The 14,948-nt window shown below is 40.9% G+C and overlaps 1 protein-coding gene across 1 annotated transcript in view; it reads right to left on the bottom strand.

The window, feature by feature from the left end:
- efcc1 (EF-hand and coiled-coil domain containing 1) overlaps nucleotides 1-14,948 on the bottom strand; it is an 80,800-nt gene that overhangs the window by 15,027 nt on the left and 50,825 nt on the right. The window contains exon 2 of the mRNA XM_080182182.1: nucleotides 1,594-1,739. Coding sequence (XP_080038308.1) covers nucleotides 1,594-1,739 — 146 coding nt within the window. The remainder of the gene's footprint in view (nucleotides 1-1,593; nucleotides 1,740-14,948) is intronic.

Below are 14,948 nucleotides of genomic sequence, written 5' to 3' on the forward strand. Positions count from 1 at the left end.
CAAGTCCTTAATTCGCGATGGATGCATTACAAACACAAATGAATCAGACTTTGCTTAAACACAACAGAATAATGTGAAAATTGTTCTATTTCCCACGTGTCAAATATCTAAACTTATTTAAAATACATAAGTGAGTAAGTATTCCATATAATTTGGAAAAAGGCAAATGTCAGGACTCAAAGATTATTCATCACAGTTTTAAGTACTGTTGCTTTAACTTATATGATGAAACACTGTGCATCCTACAGTCTCAAGACTTAGTAACCGGAATTTTCCAGTCTCGGATGCCCAGCGAGAACGGAGAATTTGGCACTTAGCTGTTCACTGCAGCGGGACCAGAGAATCCCAGCTGCAGGCAAGGCCAGAGAATTCCGGCCAGTGTATCAGGATCAAGGCCGTTTCATTTCGAGACTGGGATTGGGATGATTTTATCACTATTGCCCATTCTCCCATCATCACAGGGGAGGTGCATATTTAAAGATCAAGTAAAGCTTTCATTTGTCCAAACATTTCATGTTTTTCTCCCCCTCTCTTCAACGGTTGAGGTTTGCAATCTTGCCGGTGCTCACCAGACCTGTGGGGGTAAACCCCAAAATTCGGCTGCCTGCTTTTTGGCTGGATTCTGACCCATGAAACCATCACGTCAGGTGGACCTGTCTATTGCAAGGTGCTGACAGTAGGGAGTGAGCATACACAGGAAATACTTTACAAGGTAGCACTTAAGTTGTTATGTGCCAGGTATAGGATTATAATATAGAAGTTTTAGTGATTAAAGCAACAACACAACAACAGTAACAATAACAACAATCTGCCAATAACCTGTCAAATTTGCTGGACTGGAACTCTGCAGTGTGATGCTTTAGTCATGGTAACTGTGCTTCCATATTCTGCAGGGTAGCATCGAATGCATAAAAAAAGAGAGTAAATGGACAGACCACACAAATAAGACCTGAACTGTAGACTACTCCACTGAACTGAGTATGTATTTACTTCCTACTATGTTGGACTGATGACCTGTTCTTGCATTGAAATGAGGAAGGCAAAGGGTGGGCCTAACAATCATGCTGTGGGAAACATTACCATTACTCCATTGCTACTTAGGATCTCCATTCACAGGACATGTGCAGGCTAGCATCCTAATCTGAGAACACCCACAATAGAACAAAGGAGGATAAACCATCTTCTCAGAATTAGGCACTCGGAACAATACTGAAAAAAAAACAACCTGGATAACATAGCTTCTTAAAGTATAAAATGACACTTGCCCAACAGTTTATTAGTCAACTTGCCTGTATCTGCTTCAGAATCCTTTTCAGCTGCCCCAATAGGTTAGATAATAATATTGAATCTCTCAGAGCTGGATTTAGTCCAGGCTCAGCCTAGTATGATGATAATCTCCATCCAAATGTGTGAATGAGGAACATTTTTTTTTAAAAATTACAAAAATAGCAAGTAAAAGAAAAATAAAACTGAAATATTCAAATGAAATAAGATAAATCAGGCAACTATAAAAAACAATTAAATGTAAAGCCATATAATGTAGAGCATGTTAGAGTTTCTGATTTACACCCCACATTTAGCAATTGCCCTTACGATTGTACGCTGATGTTGTTGTATCTCCTGTTGGGGATCTACGTTCCTGTTGTGCAGGTAAACAACCCTTCCACTCACACGCTGTAAGAGGGGGCCTTCGTTCTTGATTGCTAGGCGGTAGGAATTGAAACTTCCTGACCTCTGACCTGCAAGAAAAAGAAGCAAATGTAAGAACAAAAGAAGCAATCCCTTTTAAGATTGCTTTGATCGTCTTTTTAGGAGCTTTTCTGCCACATCTGTCCTTCTCTTGTAACTTATAAAATACACATATTCACCTAAATGTCTGACATCAGTAACCTCTATTCTAAGCATGTTAAGGAAGAATTGGCTAACAACAATAAACCAAAAAGGTTGCTTAATTCACAATATTGTCACAATATTGTCATGAAATATGCTGCAGCCTCACGGATGAATAAACTGCCTTTTTAATATCTTTGTAGCCTTTAGCTTTTGTTCAGAAGGCTCCTCGTTAGCATTGCTTGGTGGTAACGCCCACAATTTAAAGTTGCCAGTTGAACATCAGCATTTATTGATTAGACATTGCTTATTGAAACTCATCCTGCATTACATGAAGAGCCAACCATTTTCACACCTTGGTACACAATGCAACCAAGAAATGCCTCATATGAACTGACAAACTAACTGCAACTGCATTATCTAAAGGAGCTTGAAGTTGTCTCGGAGGGTGCATAGTACGGAAAAGGTAAAGACACCAAAGTCCCAGATGCCCATCAGCTGATCTCTGAGGGGGAGAACTGGCTGGTGATGATTTAACCACGGGATCACCACATATGTACATATCACCCGCCAATGCCATTATGTGATACACATTGGCAGATGGGCAAGAGTGGAGAATCTGCTTTTCACCATCTGAAGTGAAAAAGTAAAAACAGTGTGGGTTGAGGGGGGTATAATCTTTTGGAGGTGCCATATAAGCATTGGGGCCAACCGTTCCATCCCCCTTCCCTCGGGTGCCTGATCCCTCCCCAGCCAAAAATCCCTGACCTACGTCTGGGTCCTATGGGATCCACTGTTCTCTTCTATTTCAGCCTACCTGCAGGCCCTGCAATGTTCACTCCTGGGTTCTGGCACTGTTGGGACTGCTAGAGTTGCCAACCAATCAGACCAGCTGGATGCTCTCAAGGCAGGGCCTTCCTCCCACTGAGGGGCAGACGTCTCAATTTCTACCAGTTTAGGCTGCTGTCAGTGTGTTACCACCGCAGGGCAGCCTTTCTAAAGTTGGCCAACTAACTTTTGTAATGTGGGTGTTGGTGGAGGGATAGTGAGGAAACACTTCCCAGCTCTGTAAAATTCACCTCCTGGATTCCAAATCAGCTCGTGTAAATGTGTCCTCTTGTTGACAGCTGTGAAAACCAGTGTTGATAAGAATTTGTGCCATACTAAATGGTCATCATCTGGTATTTTAAAAAATTCAATTATTTCCAACCTTTTATTTGTTCGTAGACTCATGTTGTCAAGAAATAAATTATCAAGTGCTTCCATGAGACAAAATTGCGTCTTTTCTCCTTCATGCGGAAGAGATTTTCTAAAGACTTTTCACAAAGTTAGTAGCACTTTGAAAAAAACTTCTGGAGCGAAGAACCAGTGTGTGGCATTATATCCAGTGAACTTGGATCCTAACCTTCATTCAGATTAACTGTCAAAATTAAGTAGTCTTTTCAACAACATTTATTCCAAAATCACAACACATATTTGTTTTGTACAAAACATAAAATTTTAAAAGGCATCATTATTTTTAATGGTTATGCAAAGGATCATTGGCATAAGATGATGCCATTCGGCTGTCTTGATCTGTCAAAGTCAACAATCTCATGGTAGTATCGCAGAATCCCTGCAGTGCAGAAGAAGGTCATTCGGCCCATCGAGTCTGCACCGACTCTTTGACTGAGCATCTTAACCTGCTCACCTTCCCGTAACCCCATGCATTTACCTCCCCCCCCATTCCCCTAACCTTCACATCTTGGGGGACACTAAGTAGGGGCAATACAGCATGGCCAATCCACCTACACATCTTTGGACTGTGTGAGGAAAATGGAGCATCCATAGGAAACCCCCACACAGGGAGGACATGCAAACCGCATGGATACATTGATGTTTAAGGTTATTTATTGAAGTTATGCATTGGGTTAATCCACCAACTATCTATAAAACACCTAAACTGGTCACATGCCTCAACTATTCTATGTTAACTAAACCCAATACTAATCGCAACTTTTTGTCTGTTCCTGCTTTATCTTGTAATATATCATTATAAATAAACAAAAAAAAGTTATGTCTAAAGTACAATCCTTCTGTTGTTGGGTTCTACACCAAAGAGATTTTTAAAAATCTATAACACATATGTGATTCAAGCAACTCAAACCTTCAATGCAACGTTCTAATGCATAGTAAATAAGCAAAACAGTCGCCAAATCTTTCCTGCAGTGAGAATTGCTCTGGGGAATGATCTAAAAAGATAATCCTTTAGTAATAAGACAAAGATAGTGGAATGTGTGGTGAGAAAATGAAAGTAAATGACAAAAAGTACCATGGAGTGCTTTCACTTATCATCCATTACTGCAGCTGTCAGTCTGTTAAAGATTGTTAGAGGGGGGGATTCACCAGCAGAACCAAACAAGTGAGCTCCAAAAACAGTAGGATCAATAAACCAGTGTTAGAAATTATTCGGTGGAAAATTATGAAGACTTCACACTGACTTGGAACTAATTAGAGGGTAAAATGGTCCAGGTTGGAAGCTCAGACTTTAATGACTTGTCGCAACCCAGGAACGTTAAATAAATTTAGAATGTTCCAGCTCCTTCAGATTAAACGTCAAATGGAAACATGGCACAGTTGTTTGATATTTGAGGTTCAATGCTGAATGTTTATAAAGATCTATATAAAAAATAGAGCACCAGAATGCAAGAAAAGAGGATGGTACAACAGAGAAAGATGATAAGCATTGAGAAAAGATGTCGCCATTTAAAAATAAAATGACAGCAAGGAAAATTATGCAAATTCATTCACTGCTGCATGGAATCTGTACATGTCACATGGAGCCCTCCCTCAGCGTGCCCTTTGCAGTTTTTGTCAGTGATGGCAATTTTGCTCTAGTATCAACGTTATTGTCCGCACTTTACAAAGTGAGACATTGGATGAGCACCAAAGCTGCCAAATCAGAATTGATTTTTAACTAAATTGTGCATCACTAATAGTATAATACAAATATTTTAGGATATTGGCACACACTTAACAGATCGAACTTATCTCCTTTTAGCAAAGAGTAATAGCAATTTTATACCGCCCATACTTTCCTTATGTATCTTCACTTAGAAATTATAGAAACTTGTGGACGCTTAAGAACAGAGAAATGGGGCAAGGAATTTTAATGGTTAAAAACGAAAGTGAAAAACAAACTGAATATCCGTGTCTTGGAACAATGAATTAACACATGGATCCAACATTTATCTAGGTTCAAAGTGTTGGTTAATTTTGTACTTTCATTGCATCGTTTGAAAATGCCAACCATTTAAATTGCTCTAACATTCCTTTTTTATTTACAAATGCCATTGTTGTGTTCCTCACAGAGCGGATCTAGTGCTAATTGCACGTTTCTCCTGTTTGCTCAGATGAGCCGCAGAACAAACCTAAACCTGTTGCAAGTGACAGGTAATATATCATCTGTAAAACCTTCCCTGAGCAACCCAGTTCAAGTGTTAACAAACCCAATGGGCTGCACTAAGGATAATGTGGCAATACCCAGAGCTCATTTTGATGACGTTCAGAACCACTGCAGAAGCTGATAATGTGTCAGAACTTACACAGAGTAGAGTGAGGTCGCCATAGTGAGAGACAAACATCTCTCTCATTCTTTTGTGAAGTCGAAGTAAGCTGCTTTAGGCTTTGAGATATATGTCAGAGAGAGTGAAAGAGTGCAAAGTGATAGGTTCTGAAATATTATCCATGACTAATTGTATTTTAATTAGATTGTATAAGGGCTTGAAACGGCAAAGTAGCAGCCAAATGCTATAAACCAATATTCTTCACTGTAGTTGCAGTGATTCCTTCATAATAAGTAGCTCTCTTGCCTGTTATTGAAAACCAGAAATTATTTGCAGAATTTAATAAGAACTCTCTATGAGTGATTAATTACTGAAAAATATAAAACTCTCATGAAGAAATGTGCTCTTGATCTTGAGAAGCATGAAGGTACAATTTTGACAATAAGAAGTAAATCTGTGGCAATTGAATGACATAGCGGACGTGAATACTGCATTTTCATTTGATACTATAGATCGAATCCATGGGTGAAATGGGTATAAATAATTTTCTTCTTGGATTTGAAGATTAATTCCCTCAGTCTAAAGTGCAAACAAAGTCTATGCCTTCAAATGCTTCAAAATTCCACTGATGTCTATTTGGAGGGATATAGAAATTCATGTTGCCAAGACGCTTTTAGTAAAATGATGCCATCCAATAAATTTTATGGCTTCCCTTGGAGCATTAAATCGCCACCATTACAAAGCTGGCGCTGATTATTAAGATTTGGAAATCTCAATCCAGTCTCTCCTAGAATAGCTGGTATGTAAAAGGCAGAAAATTATTCAGTATTCTCCCAGTTTGAAGCTGTTACATTAATAAATCAAAGGGAAATTGTTTTGCATTTGACCATGCAACTTCTGAATCGGAATACCTAACTTGGGTTTTGGTTAACTGACGTTCAGAATTTTTCACCTTTGTCTGCCTCCCCCCCCCCACCCCCGACCATAAACAATCTTTCTCTCCACTCCATATTAGATCTGGATGACCCAGGTTTAGCACTTTGGAAGGGAATGGATTTTGAAAGGATTGAAATTGGGCCTGATTTTTAGAAAGCTGGAGCAAAACGAAGTCAAGAATTAGATAAAAAAACCAAACTGATAGGGACTTAGTTGCGCTGAGGATTAGTGAGATGCAGATTATCCTAGCAGCAGGGTGAAACAATTACTTTGTTAAGGAAAGTGGAGGCTAGAAGTCTAGGGCCCTAGATCATAACCATGCCCTGTTGCAAAGCAGGGCTCTCTCAGAAAAATCAAGCCGTTGTACAAAATGGAAGCAAAAGAATTGTCTAAGACCTGTTCTGTTCTAAACTAGAATGTTTCCCAAAAGAAAGCTCCAGGTTCCCGCCTGATTATTATTTGCTGGATTTGGCTCATAGTGTTAAAACCTAAGGGATGTTGTTTTGGGGATGGTACATTCGCAAAGTTTTGGAAAGTAGATAGTTTTGGATTGGGGGTAATTTAAGTATACTGTCTGAATAATCATTACTGTAGTTCATTGTAAATGTTGCTCTTTACTGTTGCTTTTCTTGTTGTGTGTTTGAAGTTTAAGAAACTTTTTTTATTTTAATAATTTACAACAAGACTGATCCCTTTTCTCACCGGGCTTCATCTCTGTTCCCACATTTTTTCCAAATTGCAAAAATAGTTAAAAACTGCCACTGAAGATTCCCTTTTGGGATTTGGGGTGTCCTTTTACTGAACATCAGCAGAGTTCATTATACTGATTTTTTTAAAAATCTTTTAATTTCTTTATTAAATGTATACCATTTGGATTTAGGTATCCTCTCTTGACAAGAATTTGACTCATTTTATTGGATTTGTACTCTGAAGAATTTTACTTATTTTATTGGATTTAAAAGGACATTTTAGATAGTTTTAAAAATTTTCTCAAAGGGATCATGAGAATCCCAGAAACCAGCATTTCTTCGTCACTCAAAGATACAAGGGTAAAGAAGAACCTTTGTCAATTGTCAGTCATCCTCTCACATTCATCCACTTTTCCCTTGTTGTACACTCTTTACTCCTTTTTAAGCTGCAAGAATGCGAAACAAGCTGCAAACCACATACTTGCCATAAATCCACTCTAAAATGCAATTGATATTCTTCTCACAGTCATCAATTCAACTCATTCCTTCCGGATTACTTCTTGCAACTTGCAGAGGGGCTTCAAGTTGATATTTCTGAAGATTGAAATTTGTAATTTTTCAATACCCACTACAAATGGACAAAATATCTACTCATGAGCGAAGGTTTGGAAAATCCATCCTTGTGACTTCCTTCACTTCCTTCATCGAACAATGTCAAATACTCAAGTTCCATTCATTTCATAATACACTACCTGTGTTAGAGATAATGGAATCATGCTTATAAGCTCTCTGTTACCTGGACACTCACTGCTGAAGATTAATCTACCAACTGAGAGCAACCTCCAGCTTGAAATTTTACAGCTTTTGCCACTGGGGAATGAAGATAATCTCAACTGGATGGAAACAGACAGACATTCCAGGAGAGACAGCCGCTTCTCACTTGAAAGATTTAATACAAGAGAGAATTCCAATGTAGTGGCTATAAATGCTTAAGCATCAGAGCTATTGCAAGAAAAACGTAAATTTGATGATTCTGGCAACAGAACAAGACAAGAGCAGTCAATGTGGAAAGCAGATGGGTGAGATGGTCTCAACAGGTTTCCTTTCAAAGAAGGTTTCTTTAAAAGCTGCATTTAAAATAATCTATACGAATATTAAAAAGATTTGTTATAATTCTCATAGAGACTGATAACTTACAAAAAAAATTTAAACTTTGTTAATAGCTGAAAAGATAAAGTAACAAAATTTCACATTTTAAGACTTCTACTGTAACATCGGGCTAAAAACACCACTGATTAAATACTATTTTTATATACTTAAAGTTTAAAGTATTCTTAAACTTTCAACCACAGAACTGTTCCCTTTGTTACTTTTAGCACAGTCAGAAAAAAACATACTCTTCAGAGGTATATTTTACACTGCATCCATTTGAATCTCCCAGGAACAGTCCAAAATGATTCTTTGCTCTGGAGGGTTACTTCTGTTTTCTGCCTTCCTCAACTTGGTAACTTGTACCCCAGAACTGTACTTCACAGTCAAAATACTATGGCAGATCCTCTCATTAATCCCATCTATGCAAACCTTCCAGATTCACTTTTATATTTTCCAAATTTGAACTTCTCAATCTGACTGCGAGCCACCATCCACATTTCAGTCCTGTGAACCCTTGCGATTTCTGGCCTCTAACTGCTCTGACTTTCTTCTGGACTCTGGCAGACTGACTTGTTTATGATATTCACTGATATTTTAAGAAAGTTTGTAGATAGTCCATGGCTCCCTTCGTACCCTTGCCATCGCAAATGCCATCACCATGGCAATTTGAGTCACGTTGGCCCAGTGTTGGGTTAGAAATTTTTAAAAAAATTAATTTTACAGGATGTGAGCTTCACTGGGCCAGCATTTATTGCCCATCCCTAACTGCTCTCCATTTCAGAAGGCATTTTGAGAGTCAACCACATTGCTACGGGTCTGGAGACACATGTTGGCCAAATGTAGGTGTTTCACCGAGCGTGGCAACAAGGAGTCCTGGTAAGATTGAACCCAATGCAATTCAAGGAGAAAATACTTCACTGATGGTAGCGGCACGGTGGCACAGTGGTTAGTACTGCTGCCTCACAGCGCCAGGGACCTGGGTTCAATTCTCACCTCGGGTGACTGTCTGTGTGGAGTTTGCACATTCTCACCATGTCAGCATGGGTTTCCTTCGGGTGCTTTGGTTTTCTTCTACAGTCCAAAGATGTGCGGATTACATTGATTGACCATGTTAAATTGCCCCTAGTGTCAGGAGGATTAGGCGGGTAAATATAAGGGGTTAGGCTGATAAGACCTGGTGGGATTGTTGTCAGTGCAGGCTCGATGGGCCAAAAGCCTCCTTCTGCACTGTTGATTCCATGATTCTATGATTGGAGTCATAACCAGCACAAAGAAAAGGACTGTGGTTGTTGGAAACAATAACATAAGCCCAGGGCAGCGTTGCAGGAGTTCCTCAGCGCCCAACCTTCTTCAGCTGCTTCATCAATTACTGTCCCTCAATCCTAAATTCAGAAGTGTGGATGTTTGTTGAAATTACATAATGTTCAGTACTGTAGCTCAGATACTAAGCAGTCTTTGTCCATATGCATCAAGACTTGGGCAACGCTTAAGCTTGGGCTGATAAGCGCTAAGCAACATTTGCACTGCACAAGTGTCAAGCAATGACCATCTCCAACAAGAAGGAATTTAATCTTTTGCATTCAATGGCATTAGCATTGCTAAATCTCCCACCATCAACATCCGGTGGTTATCACTGACCAGAAGTTTAACTGGACCAACCATATGAATATTGTGGCTACAACAGCAGGTCAAAGGTTGGGAATTCTGTGGTGAGGAGCTTACTTTCTTATCCCCGAAGGCGCAAATCAGGAATGTGATGGAATTCTCTCCACTTGCCGGGATAAATGCAGCTCCAATGACACTCAAGAAGCTTGATACCATCCAGGCAAAGCAGCCCACTTGATCGACACCCAATCCACATCTCAGATATACAGGCCCTCTAACGCTGGTGCACAATGGTAGCAGTGTATACCATTACAGGATATATTGAGTCAACCTGTTGAGACTTCTTCAACAGCAACTTCCAAATCTGTAACACCTATCACTTACACAAACAAAGGCACAGACACATGGGAACACTGCCACCTGCAAGTTCCTCTGCAAGCCACACAGCATTCTGGCAGGAATCTTCCATGGTGGATTTTACTGTGGCGGAGACGGCTCACCATTAGCCTCTGGCAGGATCTTCTGATCTTGCTGAAGCCAATGGTGTTTTGCATGGCTCACCTGTCTCACCACTAGGAAACTCAATGCAGGAGTCAACCTCAGCGAGACCAGAAGATCCCACTGGTCAGAAGGGTCAGAAAGTCTCACCCAGTGACTTGGAACACTATCATCATTTCTTCTCTGGGGAGAAAGACCTGGAATTGCTCTCCTAACAGCACAGTGAGTGTACCACCACACATGGAATTGCGTCAGTTCAGAAGGATGGTTCACCACCACCTTCTCAAGGGCAGTAAGGGATGGGCAACAAATGCTGACCTTGTCAGCAACACTCACATCCCATGCAAGAATAAAAAAGGGATATGATTCTAAAAAAGGGATATGATTCTAAAAGGAATGCAGAAGCGGAGGAACTGATGCTGTTTGTGCATAAATCATTGAAAATGACAAGGCAGCTTGAGAAAGTGAACCATGTGGGATCCTTGACTTTTTAAATAGAGGCATAAAATACAAAAGCAAGAATGTTGTGGTGAACATTTGTTAAAAACTGATTCAACCTCAATTGGGTCTAATTCTGAACACTACACTTTAGGAAAGATGTGCAGGCATTCAAGAGGGTGTGCAAAAGATTTACAATAATCTTTACAAGGGAAGAGGAATTTCAATTACATTGGTCGACTGGAAAAACTGGGGCTATCTTCCTGAGAGAAGAGAAGAACGAGAGGAGATTGGATAGCAATATTGAAAACCATGAGGCGTATGGAACAGAGTGGGTCGTGAGAAATTGTTTTCGTGTTGGAAGGGTTGAGAACCAGAGGACACCAATTTAAGAAAAGAACCAAAGACAATATGAGGAGAAACATTTTTTACAAAGTGAGCAGTTAGGGTCTGGAATGCACTGCCTGAGGGTGTGGTGGAGACAGATTCAATTATGGCTTTCAAAAGGGAACAGGATAATTGAAGATAAAACAATTGCAGGGCTACAGACAAAATGTCGAGAAGTGGGAAGAGCCGAGTTGCTCTTGCAGAGAGCTAGCATGGATTCAAAAGACCAAATGGACTCCTTTTTTGTTACAACCAATCTAAAATTCTAAACTATTTAGCCATGATTTGCTTTTCGCCATAATGTAGCAAAATCCAAAATACATATAAAAAATATAGAACAATATTTTCTAAAGTAGAAGGGAAAGTTGTCCAGTTACCAGAAAAAGACATAAATCACTACAGTATATACATACATACGTGGCAAAGGCATTAATTTTCCACAGAGCTTAAAGAAATTAGCACTGAGAGAAAATAATTGGGCCTCCAATGGAATGGCAACTGAGTCATATTGCTATTCCACTTAAAGTTACTTACCTGGAAATCCAGGCTATCCTTCTGACTCAGACCGAGTGAGATTGGTGTTGTGCAGTGCACTCCCGGGGCTGACAGTCAAGGGTAACTGAGCCACAGATATGTATGTAGGTCGTGACCGCTTTATTTTAATGCCTGTAGCTGCTGTAAACCTGGTATGTTTAAAGGTCCAACCATATTTAAATGTCTTTGACAAAGCCAGGGAGAAGGCAAGTTTAGGATTTGCTGACTGGGGGACAGAGTCAAGGGGAATTGGGAGTGGGGAGGTCGGGGAGTCCCTAGAGACAAGGCTCGGGGCATCATCCTTGGGTGGGTGGAGGGGGTGTGGGAGAGCCTCATGGTTGGCGGGGGAGTTGCGTGGGGGCTTTGAGAGGTAGGGAAGAGGGGTTGAGCATCAATACAATAGTTAACCAGAAGCTATAAGTGGTTTTAAATTCTTCTAACTTTTCCTGGGTAACTGTTGATGTAACACCGTCAGAACCATCCAAAGTTTGCAATTTACTATTAATTATCGGATGGTTCCTAGTGCAGGGCAATTACCCAGGGGAAGTCAAAGTTCCCGGGCAATTGCTGTGCTATCTTCATCTGGAACTTCTGGTGTAAGTGATTCCCCAGCTCATCTTTGGGGTGACCCCCCCAGGCATTACGGTCCAAAGATGTGCGGGTTAGGTTGATTGGCCATGCTAAAATTGCCCCTTAGTGTCCTGAGATGCGTAGGTTAGAGGGATCAGTGGGTAAAATATGTAGGGATATGGGGGTAGGGCCTGTGTGGTATTGTGGTCGGTGCAGACTCGATGGGCCGAAGGCCTCTTTCCGCACTGTAGGGTTCTATGATTCTATGATGATTACTGCCCTGGATGTTGGTAGTTACAACCCATGGTCTTTTCCTAAACATTGTAACCTGCAAAACTGTAAAATCTTCACTTTTTTAAATGAACAATAAAACAAATTTAAAAAGTCACACCAGAGTCAAACTCTTGTACCAATAAGATTTGGATTTGCCGATTATATAATTTCTCTGGTAATCAGGGAGTAATTAGAACATTGAGGGATATAAAGTTTAGGTGGAGAGTTTGCAGGCATGGGATTGCAAAGTGTGATTATTACATGTCCTATCAAGGCGATGTACATAGCAAGCAAGCTTTATGCTGCCTTTTCATCTGCTTTATTGGGGCTTGCAGCCCTATTGCTAAATGTGCTGCTGAGTGGTTCTCAAAGCCCAGGTTCATGTGAGGCTACCATCAGCTAAAGCTAGCCTTTAGTTCTGAAAAAGGAGTTTCCGTTCTGACTGCTGCAATAGATTTTCTCAGTGGGAAGAATGAGAAGCAGTGGAATAGCAGACCAAAGACTGGGTTCCCAGATTCTTTGATGCAGTGCTGGAAGCCTTGATGCTTGAGCTGGAGAGGTTGGGGAGGGTCATATTTCTACAGGGGTGTTGGAGTCTGTCCAGACACACACTTTGAAGAAAATGGAAACAGACAGCCATGGAGGCCAATGCAAGGAGGCCTGCCCAGAGGACCTGGTTGCAATGCAGCAGGAAGTTGCTAACTGGAAACGGGCTTCCACCCCAGTGAGCAATTTGAGGCAGACACAGAAGCTTTTGAGTGCTGAAGGTGCTGGTTAAAAATTTTGTCTCTGAGACTTCATTTATAGAAACATAGAAAAACTACAGCACAATACAGGCCCTTTGGCCCACAAAGTTGTGCCGAACATGTCCCTACCTTAGAGATTACTAGGCTTACCTACAACCCTCTATCTTACTAAGTTCTATGTACTTATCTAAAAGTCTCTTAAAAGACCCTATCGAATCTGCCTCCATCACCATTGCCGGCAGCCCATTCCATGCACCGACGACTCTCTGAGTGAAAAACTTTCCCCTGACATCTCCTCTGTACCTACTCCCCAGCACTTTAAACCTGTGTCCTCTTGTGGAAAGCATTTCAGCCCTGGGAAAAAGCCTCTGACTATCCACTCGATCAATACCTCTCAACATCTTATACACCTCTATCAGGCCACTCCTCATCCCTCGTCTCTCCAAGGAGAAAAGGCTGAGCTCCCTCAATCTATCCTCATAAGGCATGCTCCCCAGTCCAGGCAACATCCTTGCAAATCTCCTCTGCACCCTTTCTATGGCTTCCACATCCTTCCTGTAATGAGGCAACCAGAACTGAGCACAGTACTCCAAGTGGGGTATGACCAGGGTCCTATATAGCTGCAACATTATCTCTCGACTCTTAAACTCAATTCCTCGATTGATGAAGGCCAGTACACCGTACACCTTCTTAACCATAGCTTCAACCTGCGCAGCTGCTTTGAGTGTCCTATGAACTTGGACCCCAAGATCCTTCTGATTTTCCACACTGCCAAGAGTCCTACCATTAATATTATATTCTGCCATCTTATCTGACCTGCCAAAATGAACCACTTAACACTTATCTGGGTTGAACTCCATTTGTCACTTCGCCGCCTGGTCTTGCATCCTATCAATGTCTCGCTGCAACTTCTGACATCCCTCCACACTATCCACAACACCTCCAACCTTTGTGTCATCAGCAAACTTACCAACCCATCCCTCCACTTCCTCATCCAGGTCATTTACAAAAATCACAAAGAGTAAGGGTCCTAGAACAGATCTTTGGGGCACTCCATGCAGAATATGACCCAACTATAACAACTCTTTGCCTTCTGTGAGCAAGCCAGTTCTGGATCCACAAAGCAATGTCCCCTTGGATCCCATCCCCCTTCACTTTCTCAATAAGCCTTGTATGGGGCACCTTATCAAATGCCTTGCTGAAGTCCATATATACTACATCTACTGCTCTTCCTTCACCAACGTGTTTAGTCACATCTTCAAAAAATTCAATCAGGCTCGTAAGGCATGATCTGCCTTTGACAAAGCCATGGTGACTATTCTTAATCATATTATACCTCTCCAAATGTTCATAAATCCTGCCTCTCAGGATCTTCCCCATCAACTTACCAACCATTGAGGTTGGACTCATTGGTCTATAATTTCCAGGGCTATGTCTACTTCCTTTCTTGAATAAAGGAACAACATCCGCAATCCTCCAGAACCTCTCCCGCCTCCATTGATGATGCAAAGATCATCGCCAGAGGCGCAGCAACTTCTTCCCTCACCTCCCACAGTAGCCTGGAGTACATCCTATCTGGTTCCAGCGATTTATCTAACTTGATGCTTTTCAAAAGCTCCGACACATCCTCTTTCTTAATATCTACATGCTCAAGCTTTACAGTCCACTGCAAGTCTGCACTACAACCACCAAAATCGTTTTCCATACTGAATACTGAAGTAAAGTATCCATTAAGTACCTCTGCT

This window comes from Carcharhinus amblyrhynchos, chromosome 3, assembly GCF_965287045.1.
Source record: "Carcharhinus amblyrhynchos chromosome 3, sCarAmb.v2.hapA, whole genome shotgun sequence".
NCBI lineage: Eukaryota > Metazoa > Chordata > Chondrichthyes > Carcharhiniformes > Carcharhinidae > Carcharhinus > Carcharhinus amblyrhynchos.